The following is a 16,946-nucleotide window of genomic DNA, read 5'->3' as shown; positions in this document are numbered from 1 at the left end:
GGTCGGCGAGCCCCCGGGGCCAGGGAGTGCGGGAGCGGGAGGACTTGGTAATAAGCAGAGAATAGCTGATAACCTCCTCTGTGATTAAGAAAAGTGGCCAGTAACAAGGGAATCGCATGTTTGTCAGATGTGTTAGTCAACCGCTGGATGTGAAAAAGAAGAACTGAAGAGCAATCCGCTACTAAACACCTTCCCTTTTTCCTCCTTCCTCAGAGGGGAGGCGTCTGGAGGCTTTGGGGAAGGTAGGCTCCTCTGAATCAACCGATGCATGCCACATTCTTCGTACACACTGAAAGAATTGGTGGCGTTTCTATGTATCTGGCCATCTCGAGCTTTTCCCTGCTTCTATTTTTAAATAATAATTTTAAGAAAATTTTATTTGTTTTAGCTTTTCTTTGGGAATCATGAACACTCGGCAGCAAAGCAAAATTATCTACTCCTGGTATGGAAAACCCATGAGCTCAGACAGAAAACTGAGGACTTTCCAGTACAAGTAAATAACATTTATTTCTGGCTTGCTCAGGGAAACTTAATCAATGAAGGTTTCTTTACCTTTCTCACATCGTTTAGGTTAATGTGGCAGTCAGAGAGAATATGCCTAAGGTTTTGAGCATTGTGTCATGACGCTGTATGTGTATAACAAAAATGTTGTCACAAAGCTCTTGAATTATAAATTGTATAATGTATAAACAAAAACATTTAACTAAATCTGTAAATAAGTGTTAACTGTCTATTTGAAATATATATGAAAGCTTTTAATCAGGAAACTCAATTGTAGGCTTTGCAAGAAGGAGCATAACTAGCTGTAAGATTGACAGGCCGTCAGCTTTAATGATATGTGAATTATAAAGAATATGAAAACCTGCTAATCCACATGTGTGCGTCACTTTCTAGGGGTATCGTCATTAAATCAGAAAGAAGCAGAACAGAAACCTGTATACAACTTGGTGAGTTTATTTTAGTAGAAGGGGAGAATGCAGATCAACCTTTTGTGGCACAACTCCTGGATTTATATGAAGATGGTAAGAGAAATAAAAATTTACCTCCTATCTGAGAAATCTTAAAATGATTTAAAGATACTTATTTCATGGGTATGTATTTAGCCCATAACCCCATATCACTGGCCTAATTTATTAAGGAAATTAGACTTTGGTAATCACTGCATCTGTACTCACATGCTCCCCAAATATTGGGGGCTGATGGCTAATTTAAACTAAATTTGGTAGATAAACAGAGGGCTTAAAGACATTACATTTTTACAATCTTTTTGCTTAATTGTCTAATTTAAAAGAAATGGTCCTTGAGGAAGACAGTGTGAGCTCATGCTTTATTTAGAGATTGGGGAATCCAAATGGAGCAAGAGCACTGCAGCCCTGGAACTTGCATCTTATTAGCCATCAGGGAACTTAGCAATAAGGTACAAGGCTGAATAAATGGGTCTCATTACTTCTGTCCCTTGTAGAACTACTTGTTTATAAAGGTAGATATTAAAAGATAAATCATGGAAGGTGAGTGATACAAAGACTGTGTCTGAATCTGAATTAGAAACCACTCATTAGGTACGTCTGATTTCTTTGAACGGCTTTTGTTGTTTGTTTTGGGCCATTGTAATAATGTTTTGAGGGTTTTTAAAATTTTTTACTTTTTTAAAACATAAATATGTATCACTCCAGCTTATTTATTTACTAATGCACATTTATTGTAACATAACTGAATATTCTTTTCATGTTGGAGTGAAACCCGTGAAACTTCCTTGAAAACAAGATTTTCCTTTTCTTATATATCTTTGACAAATTTGTTAAAGATACGTGGCTTTGTTTTCATTCAAAGATAAACACCTTAAAATGTAGAGAGTAACTTAATGTTCAATTGTAATATGTTCCAAATGTTTTTTAACTCTCTCCACACTGAATCTGTTAATAGTGTTTATTCAGACTTTCTTCTAGACATTTCAACAGCGGGATTCTCTGGTTTGTTAGGCAGCTAATAAATGTGTTTCTGATTTACCTCTAAAATAACATTGAAATTACAAATACAGTTCTGAAATTTCTCATTTCTCCTTTTATGTCACTGCTTTTAGTTAGTGGGGTCTGATTAGATCACATTTATGCAAATAAGGAATCTCTTCATTTGTGATAGTGAACTGGTGGATCAGCTGGTTTGCAGGCATTTTGTGATTGAGACCCTATGTAGGTGTTATCTTCGTCCTTAAAAGTCTCAACTCAAACATGTTAATTTAGCTTAGAAAATGGGAATTGTAATCTCTTATCAAATGCTTTCTCATCTGTGTCCAGGGAGGATTTCTATATTTGATGGCATTTCAGCTAAAGTCATTGAGGTCTGGTAATAACTAATTGCGATACAATAACATTCTTAATGTTCACTGACTTTTTTTTCATTGTTACAGGTGCTCAGCAGAAACATGCAGTTGTGCAGTGGTTCTCTCATATTACAGAGATACCTCAGAATAAACGGAAACTGCTTAAAAGAGAGGTTTCTCCCCAAGAGGTGTTTTTTGATCAAGTTCCTGGCTATGACACTGATATAGCTGTGGAGACCATAATTAAAAGCATCGTGGTATGTACTGCAGCCCCTCTACATATAGAGGGAAGAAAGAAATAAACAATTTGAAAAGCATAATAGAACAAAAGAGAATATTCCCTCCCAAACCAAATGTGTGATGTGTATTTGTTAATGCAGTTAACATAGGATAGGATAGTTGAAAACTGTTGATATTCTGTCTTTCCTCCATCCCAAAATTACTTTGGTTGTTGGCAGCCATCTGATTTAGAGGTTTGTGTGGAAGGAAGTAATGTGATGGAAGTCCTGCAGTGCAATAAACTTATGCTAGTGTAAATGCAGGTTGAAGGTGTTGCCCTATATAATAAAGGATTGCATGAGTTCCAATAATAAGATCTGTGAATAGGAAATAATTGAATGTTAAAGTAACATAAGTGTTAAGGTATGTGTGTTTTGGTATTTTCTGCTTTTACAGGTAATACCACTACATCTGGGGGAGGAACTACCTATTCCATTAAACAAGGAACAAACTTTCTATGTAAAACAGTCGTGGGATGGGAAATGCTTTCAGGCTTTGTCCCCTGACACATTCTCTAAGCTGAAAGAAGCTAATAAGAAAGGAGGTGGCATCCCAAACTCTTCAAACTCATTTATTCCTTTGGACATGATTTCTCCCCTGAAAAAAGAGACAGAGAGAGTTGTTCGGAGTGCCACAAAACCAAAAAATGTTGAGTTGGAAATAGAATCAAAACATTCTATTTCCAAGTCCTCCCTCGCTAAGGAGAGACATTCACGAAGAGTGGCTAATGGCATCAAAACTCCAACAGCAAGGAAGAAGTTACAGTTGAACAGTATGTATATGGCAATATTTTGTCCATTTGGTAGTTTTGAATGTAATATGTTTTGTGCCTTTTCATTTTGGGTAGTTCAAACAATGGTAATATTCAACATCAGTAGTTTTAGCTACCTTACTCAGGCTTTGGGGTTAGCCCAAGCCTTTTGGGCGCATCAGTTGTTTGTCTTATGTCTGTTACTTCAAGCAACTGTACTGCTTATATCCCATTGCTGTTGCAAATGTTTTATTTGTAACTGCTAAGTCTAAGTTAAAGTGCTTGTTGGCTGAAATGCTACCAATCAGCCTAACTTGACCTCAGAATATCTCACTTTCTTTAATCTTCTGACATTGCACTAGAATGTTTACATTGGGCTGGTTGAATAAGCACATTTCATCCTATGTAACATGCTGTATTTTCAGCCTGAGTAAAGTTGTAAGTGATGGAGGTGGGTTAGAAAACTGAAAAAATCAGTTTGTATTCTATTTAGTCGTCTTTTTAGAGGAAGTGTATGCCTTCTGTATGTATTCTTGTTCCTGGAGTGTAATGCCACCCCCTTTCATTTAAATGGCAGCCACTGAGCCAGTCGTACCATGTCTTCTGAAAGTTAATCAAGCCAGCCATATTAAAGCCTGACAAAAGTTCATTTTGCTCTTGATTCCTAGGTCCCACAAGATCTCCTAAAGGCAGGATCCTGGGATGTGAAGTTTTGGAACTTTTGGATGATGACTGTGATGCTGTAGCACCATTAGAACCATCAGCTACTAAAAGAAAAGTGAAATTCACTGGCATTTTAGGCTCACCACCAAAAATACCTTGCGCCAATGATAAGTCAAAGTCAATGTCTGATACTGCAGAGCACTGGGAGAGGTTTAGTGATACAATACGATTATCCCCCTATAGTAAGGTCAAAGACTCCAGTGAGAAAGCCAAGAATCTTAGTATGAAAGATGACACTATATCGTAAGTGATAGCCTTTTTATAATTATTTTTGTATGGGATTTCTATTTGCATGTAGTTCTCTGAAAGCACATTCATGAAAGACTTCTGGGGAGAAAAGCAGGTGAAGTCTCTGTGTGTACCACGTTTTGCCTGTTGAAATCACTGAGAGAAGGGGGGATAGACTAAATAGAGGTGCACTGTGGTGAAGCTCTAGAAAGCATGTTACTTGGAAGTGAATGAATGATTGGACAGATCATAAGAGGAGTTGACTTTAAAGATGGACACAAGCAGTGCATGGTTACAAAAACAGAGAGAAGAGGTTGGGAATGGGAATGGTAGAATGGTATGAAAGGGAATTGAAGCCATATTGATTGTTATGGTTTGTACTCATCAGCATGGATGAAAATCTGTTTCCCTGCAGTCACTGTACGCATGTCATACAGGCTCAAATGTGCCCTACTTGTGACAACTATTGAGATACGCTGACCTATAGAAAGGGATGCGATTGGCCTCATGAGAGTTCTCATGATAATTGTATGTATACTTTCATGCTAATTTTTACGTAGAAATCAAAACTCAAAAAGCGTAATTGTTTAAGTATATCTTCACACAGCCTTTAAAAATAGCATTAAGCTGGAGCAGGAGGAGAATGGATCAGACTTTCTTGTATAAAATGTTGCAAGAAGCCAAAAACCAGTCATGTTCCTCCTTTCAAAATTTCAAAGAGTAAAGATGTGGGTGCAACACTTGGTGGATCTGCACCCCATTTTTGTCACTTACTGTATAGCAAAAAACCATTTATTTTTCATTGATAAGGTAATGGCATTTCACTGGTATTTATAGATCTAAAAAAAATTCTGAGAACTGTCTACAAATAATTAAAGTAATTCATCTCATCGTGTCCTTTAAACTAATAGGAAAGTTGTATTAACAATAAAGTGTTTCAGTGGTAGGGATGAAGAAGTGCTCAAGAAGACAAGGAATCTCAAAACACAAATAGAAAAATCTACTCCAAAGGGCAGATCAAAGAGATGCCCAAAGAAAATAATATTTGTTTTCTCTTTCTCTTAAAAAACCCAAACAAAGCCAAAGAACAACAAAAACCCACAACCAAACGAAAAAACACTACTGTTTTGAGCCCCTGTCCCTTCAGTTTGGCAGTGTTATATTTGCAAAATTTGGCTGCTAGTTCAACTATACCAGCATCTATTCAGTGCTCTTCACCAAAGTATATGTGTTTAACTAGGGAAGTGAGGGAAAGCTGTTAATGAGCAGCAGCTGTCAGTCAATGTGAAATAAATTGCTGTTGCTAGCTGAGGGTGCATCAGGAAATAAAGTGGTACAATGTTGATAGGGCCCAAGTCAGACATCTGTTTTGAACTAATGCTAGTGCAGTCACTCTTGTCACAGCTAGCAACTGATTTGTATGGGCTCAGGGTCTCTCTTTAGACTTAGCAGCTTTCCTCAACTGGTTCACAAAGCTTTACAGAAACACACTTTACTATAAAAATCTTTACAGTACAGACCATGAATGAACTATAGTGAATATTCTGTGGCGGGGTTTTTTTGGCAAAGATATATTGAAGAGAGAGTGCAAGAAAGGGGAAATTTTGCTGCCAGTATCCATGCCGTAACCAATCTGTAAATAACTGTAAACAAGAATTCATGCTTATGCATGTTATGGCATGACAGCCATAACAATTGAGCCTGAAGTTTGAAAGGCCTTCTCTTCATCTTTACAAGTGTGATGCAAAGAGGAAATACAAATAGCTTTGTGTTCTTTCTTTACAGTTTAATTGGACATCAGGAACTGGGTAGTCAGAGACCTGTACTGACCCCTCGTTCTCGTAGAATATGTGCACAGAAAACAAGTGCTCGCATTACAGAGCAAATCAGGTAAACTTTTGCGTTCATGATATCTTATTCAGATTGCTATTGATGGCTTGAAGCCTTGAGAGTTTGGCTAGCTTAATACTGAAATGCAAATGGTTCTAGCAGCACAGCTTAATTGCAGTGGGAGTGAAAACTGTCTTATGTTCAGAAACATAAAGCCGACTCCTGGTGTTCATCAGGAAACTGAGTTCGTTTAAGCCAGTCTATTAAATAGCCATGGAAAATTAACAGCTCAGGTGGAAAATACGTTGGCTTGCAGACTACAATAACTACAGAAAAAGCTGAAAATGTACAAATAATACTTTGTAGTGTGTAGAGTTGTATGTATTTTTTTAAAACTCATGTCATTTCTGTTTGTCATAGCATACTAAATACACTAGAGTTGAACGAGGAAGAGGATTTTCTGTCTAGCTCAGACAGCTCTTACTCTTCAAGTAGTGAGGAAGAGGAGAATGATATTCTCTGTACACCAGAAAAGAAAACTAAATCGAGCAGAATATTCAGCACCCCAAAATCTTCAAGGAAGTCTTCAGTTCACACTCCTGCTAAGACCCTGAAGAAAACCGTAAGCTTCTATGTAAAAGAGCTGTTTTTATTATTTCTGAGCCAGTTATTTGAATGCTTGATACCTGTGTACCAAAGTTAAGTATCTGAACCCCTTAGCTTTTAATGAAACATTATTTTGATTCATATGATCTTTGATATGAGGAGGTTATGCAAATACATAAAACACTTGTGTATTGTGAATGTTGTGACAATGTTGATCAGAAAACTATAGCCTAAACAGGGAAAATGTTGGTTTGGGCTGGAGCCAAACTAACTGATGAATCCATTTATGGCCACCATTTTTACTTTTATTGTAAGCTGTGCACTGAGACATTTTAGTTCTATTTCTGTATAGTCTTTATTGAGTGCAGTCTATATATATATAGCAGAAAGCCATAAGACCAACTTTGTTGCTTGGCAGTAGAGCCGTCCTGATTCTTGAAAGCTTACCAATGTGCAGATGGTTACCAACACAAAAGGGATGCTCTGCAGCATTCATGTCCGCACCAAAGAGTGTGGCCAGCAGTTTCTCATAGTGTTATGACCGCTGATGGAGATGGGATACCAGGCTACATGAATGTGAGGCCTGACTCATTAAGACTGTATTCAGCACCGTAGCCGGGTTCATACTGTCAATGGCTAATTCTTACGCGGAGTTTATGAAATGTCTTAACACAGAAAATCTAGTGTAACTAGAACTTGTAACCACAACAAAGAAGAATAATTAAGATATCGTATGGCTTTTTTGTTTGGACAATGAAATTCAGATAGATCAATTTCTAGTTGCTTGCTGTTTCTAAAGAACCGGATCACTTTGTAACACAGCACTTCAGAAAAGCAGGTGTAATTGTCACCACCCCCTTTCCAATTTCTTTTTTCCCTTAGGAAGAAAAGACCATGGGGCTTGTTTGGTAATTCCCTTCGTAAAAACTGTTTCTCTCTTCATCTTGTACTCTGGCATCCCCATATGTAGTAGTAGGGTAGTCTTTGTGCGTAAGTAATGTTTGGGAAACTTGTACGAATGATCAGTCTCCAATAGAAATTGCCGATGTAGAAAATCTGTTTGAGGCTGTAACTTTCTTTGCAGCCTTTACCAGGAACACCCAAGACACCCCGGAATGCAACTCCTGAAATTCCCAGGCGCAACCATGAAGCACAGAAACCAGCCAGTATACTAGAAGAAGCCAGATTAAGGTAATGTGTGCTCAAGGGAGGAAGTAATCTTTTTGCTTCAGGTATGCAGAGCAGTAGCCTATGCTGAAATAGGGAAATGTCATCTTTACCATATTGAATAAATTTGGTAAAAATGCATGATGTTTTGATACCCGAAGAGCGTTTATGAATTTACAGTACAATACTAGATTTACAAATGCTAGTAGTATTTACAATACTACTTTTACAGTTTCAGATTATTGTAACCAGTCCGTGCTCAGTTCTTCAAAACTAGATATCCGTCTTTATTCTGTGCAACATTAGAAGAACAAAGATCCTCTCTTATTAGCTTTAGATTGTAAAGGTACAATATCTGTCTTCTCGTGGTGTGTGAAGAAGCTTTACAGGTATCATTGTAGATCTTCATAGTAGAGAAAAATGCATTCAGGATTGACTGTATCTTTCAGACTGAGTTTTAGGTTTTTTACGGTTTCCTGTAAGCGGTCTCCCCTGTTTTATCCTACCTCTACACTGACTTACAAATTTTTTGTGAATTGCCACAGCTAAATCTATTCATGCTGTATATGAAGATGACTATTCAGCCCTCTTAAAAGCACACTAGGCTATTTCTTTGGGATAGTTGACATTGGTCTTCAGACTTAAAGTATGTAAGAGATTTGAAAAACTACACACAACTGTGAAAGATGGAGCATCTGGCTATTTGTTTTCCTCAGTAGGCCCTTCAGGTAGAACTGTGAAAATGCAACCCTTAGCCCTCCTATTTCAATTTTTTTTTCTTTTCTTTTTAATCAAAAGGCTGCATGTTTCTGCTATCCCAGAATCTCTGCCTTGTCGTGAGGAAGAATTCCAGGATATCTATAACTTTGTGGAAAGCAAACTTGTTGATGGTACAGGAGGGTGAGTTTGTTGGTGAGACTGTAACCGAGATCACATCTACCTATGGCATAACAGCAGTCAGAAAGTCAATGCTACTTTTATTTTAAAAGTTATCAACATTTGCCTGAATGAAAGTTCCTAGTTGAATTTTCCTGGTATTTTTCTTCCTTAAAAAGGGTTGCACATAGAAATAATGCGGGCTCCTTTATTGTACAGCTTTAAATTAAAGACCAAATTAACTAGTCAATTTTAGATGTCTGGGAAACCATTTTTTTTAAAAGAGGTAAATTACATTTATAAAGTATCTTAGGTTGTTAATTGCTTCAGTAATAATAAAAATCTTCATGATCCTCCAAGGTGTTGTGTGTCCCAGTTTGCAAATAAAGTAACTGAAATATAAGGAATTGCCTGAAGTGTCAGAGGAGTAGTATTCAAGGCTGGTCTCGGAGCCCAGGAATTCCAGCTCATTAATCCTAAAAGTGTTATCATTTTGCTCAGGCTGCTGAAGAGGTTTTCTCATTTTGTAGGTGCATGTACATTTCTGGAGTGCCTGGAACAGGTAAAACTGCAACTGTTCATGAAGTAATTCGCTGTCTTCAGCAAGCTGCAGAAAACGATGACCTACCATCATTCCAGTTTGTAGAGATTAATGGCATGAAGCTGACTGACCCTCACCAAGCTTACGTACAGATGCTAGAGGTAAGTAAAGCCCCTTCAATGGCTCTCTGGTTTGAAAGAAGAAGAAATCTTATTCTTTGCCATCAGATCCTCAATGTATTACAGGATTCAAGGCACTTAACATATCAATACTTCCAAGTAGTCCCTCTGAGACACAGTATGCTTTTATCTTAGAGCAGGTTAAAAAATAATTAACTTAAGGCCGTGGGCAACTTCTTGAACTATTTTGCTTTCAGCTGCATAAGGGCAGTGGCTGGGAAATAGCCTGATTTATTACATCCACTCAGGTTTAAAAAAAAAAAATCTAAACCTGATTCTTTTTATATATTCCCCTTCCATAACTTTTTCTGCACGTGTATGTTTAAAAAGTTACAGAGATGAGAACTCTGGAAGTCAATGTAGCAGTGGAATGATTACTAAGAGGGTCTTAATGGTTAATTGGTCTGTCATCAAAGCAATCCAGCTAAAGAGGGGCTATCTCTGTCAACAATACTGTGTTTCAGATTTCCATGACAAACTAGTCTGCAGCATCTCATCTGGGACTACTGACTGTGCTTGCATTTATATAGGTGTGAATTAACCTTCTGAGGTCTGGATTAAGATCACCCAACAGGCATTAGACACTACCAGCTCAAGACCTTTGTCAGTCTGGGCTAACTTTAAGCCAGTGACCTGGAAATGAAAGGATGGTTTCCTGAAGCATCTAGTCCCTTTTCTTACAAACTTCTACCCCATTTATTTAAGTTTGTCATCTTCTATCTGAGCAGGAAGTGGCATGCATTGTTCTAATATTCCTATCCTCATAGCTGGGAGTTAAGTTTACATATTTGCATCCTTTCCTCATACCAGCATAGACAGTGTCTTGCTGAGGGATTTGTTGTAGCCAGGTCACTGTTTCTTGAGCATAGTGAAATGCTTCATGACAATTACCTTATCTCATGGTAATGTTAATGTGTTTTAACACACTCTGTTCCTATCTCATTCAGCATACATCTTTAAAATTAATAAAGAATAGGCCTTCAGAAGTAAAACTTGTTGCCCCCCATGGGCCATGAACTCAGTTAAATACGCTTCAGGGGAGCACGTACTCAAATGAACCACTTATTTCTCTGGTTCCTTCTGCCCCAGCTGTTATCCAAGTACCCTAGCTAGGCTTCTGCTACTTTTCTGATTGCTGCATGTCTTGCTGCGAGTCAATCTCAAGCTCCAGTTTGCTGACATTTCTTTGCATCACTGAAGCAAATTCTGCAGTGTTCACTACTGCAGTTACCTCGCTGTCATAGGAAAGTTTTTAGAGAAGGAACAGGGACAGAAAGGCCTGGACAGATGAAGGAGATAAGGTTAAATACCTGGATACAGTAAGTGTGCCAATTCTACCACAACAAACTAAACTCTTGGTATATTGGATGCCCAGTTCCAGAGCTGTAGAATCAGGATCCTCTGGGATCCAGCTGCTTTATATGACTGATTCAGACTGTCCTGAATTGGAATGAATGACTGAATTGGAAACATGAAACAAATATAGATTATACATTATTGACATACTCCAGCTTGTTTAATAATTATGAAGTCTCAGATCAGTTTTTAAGGAGTTCTAGAGAACAAATACAATTTTCAAATGCAACTCCATTTTACTTTACGGCTTGACTCTGAACTATGTTGCACAATTGATTCAGCATATTTAGTGTAATTTTGAAATGTCATGCTTTAATTTCTGTATATCTTTGGACCTGCAAGGGAAGAGGTAACGTACAGTCAGCTCATCTGTTTTGCCACATATATTATTGCAGAAGCAGATCTTGTTGAAGATATCTTTTTAGCTTAGAGTTGAATAAATTGTTTAGTTCTAGATCCTGCTGATGATTCATTAATATTTTAATGGGAGTCCAAGATTACTGAAGTCAGGCTATTCTTGTCAACTGATTTAGGTTTTCAGTAGGTGTTTTGTGTTCAGGGACACCCTTGAGGTATGCTAGGTTTAGAGTCCTCCTGAGCCTGTGTTTAAGATTTCTTAAAGAATCTATATTTAAGACAAATTGCAGGAAATTCTAATGGCCTTTCTTTTTACCTATGTATTCTTTTGTTTCCATTCTCCTTTATGGACAGTTTCTGGTAGACCTGAGAGTCTTATGAGCTAACCGAATAGGAGTTAAACTTCCTATTTCCAAGGGTTTGGTGTGATTAACCTGCAACATTGTTTAATCCTTGTCCAGTTACTGACAGGTCAGAAGGTGACAGCAACCCATGCTGCAGCACTGTTGGCAAAACTGTTCAGTACACCTGGACCAAAGAGGAAGACCACAGTGCTGATAGTGGATGAGGTGAGACAAAGAATCCTTCATTCTTTTCCCTTGAAGTATCGTAAGAAATGAGTTTTTGTAGGACGGAAAAAGACATGCTTAGAGTATATCATATGTGATCTAAAAGGAATAGACTTAGGAGAGAAGACACACAAATAGTTCCTCTTAGTCTTATTAGGAAACTGAATTTAAATGGACAAGTATCCTGTTGCCGTATTGTTCTCTGCCTTGGATTTCACGTTGGTTTTATGTTTTGTTTTGGTCCAAGTCAGGGAATGAGTTGTTCTATCAAGGCCTAAATACCATAGAATTCAACTGTATTTTGTCTGGAAGCTGCTGCTTTTCCAGTGAGAAAAGTCACAGTGAAATAAGTCATAGCCAGTTTTGAAACTCCTTGAATGTGCTATGTTCACTAACAAACAAATGCACACTTATTTTTTGCTGTAAGCTAATTCAGGTTCTCACATGGAGGGTCTTTTAATCTTGTTAAATGTTGTATTAATATCACAGTAGTGTTTAAAAACTCCAGCTGTTTAATCATTCTACTGTGATTAATACTGTTCAAACATCCAGTAGGGCTGTGCTTTTCCAAAAGAGATTAGAGCCCTAATTCGGAAAACACAGTCCTATTAGTAGATGCATAAAGGAAACACAAGAGAGGCAGCTTGTTCAGAATCACGTAAGAAGTCGTCTGTGGCAGAGCTAGCTCTCTCAAACCCCCATCAGGTATTGTAAATACAAGACCGTTCTTTTTCAGTCTAATTCTTCTCTTTTTATCTCTGCAGCTTGATCTTCTGTGGACCCGGAAACAGAATGTGATGTACAATTTATTTGACTGGCCAACTCAAAAGCACTCCAAGTTAATCATCTTGGCCATTGCTAACACCATGGACTTGCCAGAGAGAATAATGATGAACAGAGTAGCTAGCAGGCTGGTATGTCCTAGCAGTTTTGTTGCTATGCTAGAAAATGAGAACAGATTAAATACTGTACGCAGTTAAAAGTAATCCAGGAGAAAGGTAGGATTGGTTACATCAGAGGTTAAACAATGCTTTTATAATTCCCTTTCCTCTCCAGAGGGCAGATAATGAACACATAAATCTTAGCAAAGTAAATTTAGGAGCCAGCTTGCTAATCAGATGTTATGCCATGTAAGTACACTGTGTTCTTGTAAGAATGAATTAGGAATGCAGATGTCTTTTTAAACATATTAAGATCTGGATAATCAAATGCTGTACTTCATGGTTAAGCTGCTTACTCTAGAGTTCAGAGGAATTCTCTTCTGGTTTCTCTTCCTCTTTCCCCTTTCATTCCAGGCACCTAGTTACTTATCTCTGTTAGCCATCATCAACTGGTAGATTTTCTGTCTTAAGGTATCTAACAAAGCAAGCTGGATGCACTCTGCAGCTGTGTTGAATACATTTTCCTAGGCCATCACTTCATCACTGCTCTGAAAAGTGATTTTCAAAAACAGTGCTCTGTGCCTCCTTCATTCTGTGACTCAAAAATATTTCCACAGTGTGTGAATTGCTTTCCCCCACCCACTAAACTTGCAGATCAGCTGAGTCCATGTAGTCACAAGAGAGAATAATTTTGCATAAGAAATGCAAAACTCAGGCCTCCTGTAGAATATGAAAGGCAGTGCACCATCTATAATGTAGATTGCCATTCTCATCTGAAAGCAATTTTTATTAGCTTGAGCCAGAAGAGAATTTAATTCTTGGCTGGTTGCTAGCGTGAAGTCAATAGTGTGACTGTATATATGTATAGAGATTTGCTAAAGGAGAATGAATATTTTTTCATAGCTTCTGCTGTTACTTTGATTAAAAAATGAAGTGTAAACAGTTGTAATCAAAAGATTTTCCTATTAGGTGGCTCTGATTTGTTTACAAGTTTTGTAAGAGAAATTTGAATTCTAATATCAGCAGCGCTTGCTCCTCAGGCTTTTCAGTGGGGAGGTCCAACCAGTGGTCCTCACTTAATCAGAGTTTTGTGGGCTTGCATGTTTATTTCACAAATGCAAAGCGGAAGAATTGATTAAAGCATGTCACTTAGAGGGGAAAGATGTGAAAGAGAGTGCTCCTACCAGGGAAAATAAAACTACTAACTATACAGGCTGTGCTAGAACAGTTTAGTTTTCAAGCACTACAAACGCTTCTCACTGTGTTGTATTATTTACTATAGGGCCTCACTAGAATGTCCTTTCAGCCGTACACCTACAAACAGTTACAGCAAATTATTTCATCCAGACTGAACAGCATGAAGGCATTTGAAGAAGATGCAATTCAGCTGGTTTCTAGAAAGGTAAGCACAGTACAGATGTATGTCCTTTGTGTTGCGCTAGGTAAAGAGTGTGGGGGGCAGCAGGGGAGAATTTTGTAACAGTAGTCAGACTTGGTTCTGTGGTTATGTGTTCTGTATTGGAGGCAAAGTGGGGCGCAAGCAGCAGATCGTACACTATGCTCTCTGTAAGGTATACAGGGTATTTTTGCAGGAAACATTGCTAAAGCAGTGTCCTTGCATTTTCCACCTACTTTGAGAAGGCAGCAGTATATTCCAATAGCTGGAGGCATGACAACAAGAGTCGTGATAATGCATAATGATAAGATATCAGCTTTCTCGAGTGTTTGGCATAATGTGAGTCATTGGATGATCTTGAAAAAAAACTAGTATGCCAGTGGCAGTGGAAATATCCATATTCATTTTCTTTCTCAAGATGTTTAAAGCCTTGGCATGATACATAGTATCTGTTCTGTTGCCACTTTTAATACTCAGTTGTACAAAAAATAAATACATTTTATTTAGGGATCAGCATTTAGGGATTTAGCATTAGGGATCAGTAGCTTCTCAAAATAAGATGTATGCATTGTTTAGTGTCTTATGTTAGCAATTATACATTAAAATAATCTATTAAAATTATGTTAGAACATCTGTCAACCAGTATACACTTAAACGTTTTCTGCTAAGCATCATTGTAGGATCAAAAAAAAAAGAAGTACTCATAAATATGTCAGAAGTAAATATAAGCATTTGTTTTGTTATGAAGGATCCACCTTTTTGTAAGAATAACAGTGATGATTTTGCAGACTGAATAATCTGCAGTGTTTTTCTAGTATGATTTTTCTCCAGAAAATCTAGAAAAATAACACACAATTAGATTTTCTAAAGGGTTTCTCATTCTTGGCTCCAGCTGGGTTCTAGGACTTTCGTGTGTTATCAGCATCTACTGGGAAAACTAGGCCAGTACTCTATCTAGTGAACGTTCATAGCTTTATTAAAATTGTAAACCACAAGTGGGGTTTTAAGAAGTATTTAGTTTCAGAAATTTAAGATACCTAAAAATTTCCAGGCACTTGTAAATGTAAACTCACTATCACAGATATTTCTTTGAGACCTACTAAATAATATTAGTGTACCTTTAAAATCTATATTCTATTGAATATGGAAAAACTAAGGAGTTCCCCCCCCCCCTTTTTTTTTTTCTTTGCGTGAACATGAATTATGGTGGGGTCTTTATTGATAATATTTCTGAAAATTTTTGGTGTTGAACTAAACTGCTCACATTGAATTTCCTGGATTTTTTTTTTTTCCCAAACCTCTGACTTCTGTGGTTATAGAAAAAAGTTCAGTCTTGAATTTGTGATGACCAGATCGGGCTGGGGGTGTGGGAGAGTTGCTCCTGTTGATTTTGGTCAATAAGATTGTTATTTAAAATCTGGGATTCTAGTAACACAGTTCACAGTAGCATTGCTCTCCTGTTTTGTGGTCGGGTTGTAGGGGTTTTTTTGACTATTGATTCCTGCTAAACTCTTTTCTCAACTTGTAGGAAATATCGTTACAAACCTGTCATGTTTACTTTCAGGTCGCAGCACTGTCTGGTGATGCAAGGCGTTGCCTTGATATCTGCAGAAGGGCCACTGAGATCTGTGAGTTTGCTAGCCAAAAGCGAACCCCAGAAATAGTCAGGATGGCCCACGTAACAGAAGCCATAGATGAAATGTTTTCATCACCATATATAAATGCAATCAGGTAAAAACGTTTCTCAGGGAAATTTCTTTGTGTCTTTTTCACTGGGCTATTTTTTTCAAAAACATTCTGTTTGGGAGCATATGCGATGCATCATGCTTTGTTGAAGTATGATCCAAAACAAACCTTGTAGCGCAGCTAGCAGAGAGGGGTACAAAATAGGAATTAAAGACAGGGGAAACAAAGGCATAGAAATGACTTGTACAAGTTTATACAGGATGTTTCCATGTTAGTTTGTTAGCTCAGATCAGGAGGGTGCTTTTGAAATTTCCTGATTGTCCCTGCTTACTGTACATTGATTTCACTGAACAGCAGTTTCCAGGTACATGTATTTGAATTCCTTCCAGTTGGAACTAAATCTTGAAGATACACTCAGGAGCCCAAAACTACAAACACTACTGGTTATTCAGCATACTGGACCAGACTTTGAGCTAGACTGATGGAAAAACCACTCAGACGTGCATAGTGTAGGCACTGGGTCCTCAAGAGTCAACTATTCCCCTCTACATATCCGCCTGTATTATCCCACTGTCTTTGCTTGCTTAGATGCAGCCACAGATGTCTGAGCAGAATGCAAGACACCCTCATTTGAACTGGCTTCTTTCTTTGACATAAATAGATTCTGTTAGGAACCTTCCAAAAGGTTTCCTGAGGGAATACTTGTGAGGAATTCTGTTGCCCTTCAGTGGTCTGCACAAGCTGTAGCTGGTAAAGTGGTTTACCAATTTCTGGTCAAAAGGAAGAGAATCTGTTTCAGCAAGGAAGGGGGGACTAAGGGGTGCAAATACAATATTTTGTTAGATATGTAAGTACTGCTTTTACTGTGCTACTTGGGCCTGAAAACCTCAATGTTAATTTGTTAATTCATAAATGTAGGTTGACCATAACACACTGCAGAACATGTATGATGTATGGAATGAAATGTTGTGTTCAGATACACTGAAAAAAAAGGTGAGGTGAAGTGAAATGTAGTGTATTGTGGTGCCAGAGTTGCAGGCTGTAATACAATGGCTAGTTGATATAAACTACCCTTCTTGGGTAGAAAAATACCCTACATTTAAATATGTGGTTACCAAGCAATTTCCCTTCCAGACTTCTTCCTAAGGTTTCATAAGTTGTAAACTTGACAGATTGATTTTTGTCTGTTTTGTTTTGATAT

The 16,946-nt window shown here is 37.8% G+C and overlaps 1 protein-coding gene across 1 annotated transcript in view; it reads left to right on the top strand.

Moving 5' to 3' along the window:
- Positions 1-375: 375 nt before the first annotated feature.
- The window catches only part of ORC1 (origin recognition complex, subunit 1), an 18,456-nt gene continuing 1,885 nt past the window's right edge, over positions 376-16,946 (top strand). Inside the window, exons 1-14 of the mRNA XM_009586565.1 lie at positions 376-493; positions 895-1,022; positions 2,408-2,577; positions 2,996-3,371; positions 4,019-4,316; positions 6,087-6,191; positions 6,552-6,753; positions 7,822-7,928; positions 8,703-8,804; positions 9,311-9,482; positions 11,675-11,782; positions 12,547-12,696; positions 13,946-14,065; positions 15,624-15,790. Of these exons, the coding sequence (XP_009584860.1) occupies positions 405-493; positions 895-1,022; positions 2,408-2,577; positions 2,996-3,371; positions 4,019-4,316; positions 6,087-6,191; positions 6,552-6,753; positions 7,822-7,928; positions 8,703-8,804; positions 9,311-9,482; positions 11,675-11,782; positions 12,547-12,696; positions 13,946-14,065; positions 15,624-15,790 (2,294 nt within the window). The 5' untranslated portion in view covers positions 376-404. The remainder of the gene's footprint in view (positions 494-894; positions 1,023-2,407; positions 2,578-2,995; positions 3,372-4,018; positions 4,317-6,086; positions 6,192-6,551; positions 6,754-7,821; positions 7,929-8,702; positions 8,805-9,310; positions 9,483-11,674; positions 11,783-12,546; positions 12,697-13,945; positions 14,066-15,623; positions 15,791-16,946) is intronic.

The sequence above is a fragment of the Fulmarus glacialis genome, unplaced genomic scaffold, assembly GCF_000690835.1.
Source record: "Fulmarus glacialis isolate BGI_N327 unplaced genomic scaffold, ASM69083v1 scaffold18831, whole genome shotgun sequence".
NCBI lineage: Eukaryota > Metazoa > Chordata > Aves > Procellariiformes > Procellariidae > Fulmarus > Fulmarus glacialis.
The sequence above is the reverse complement of the archived record's forward strand: the minus strand, read 5'-3'. Positions and strand labels throughout refer to the sequence as shown.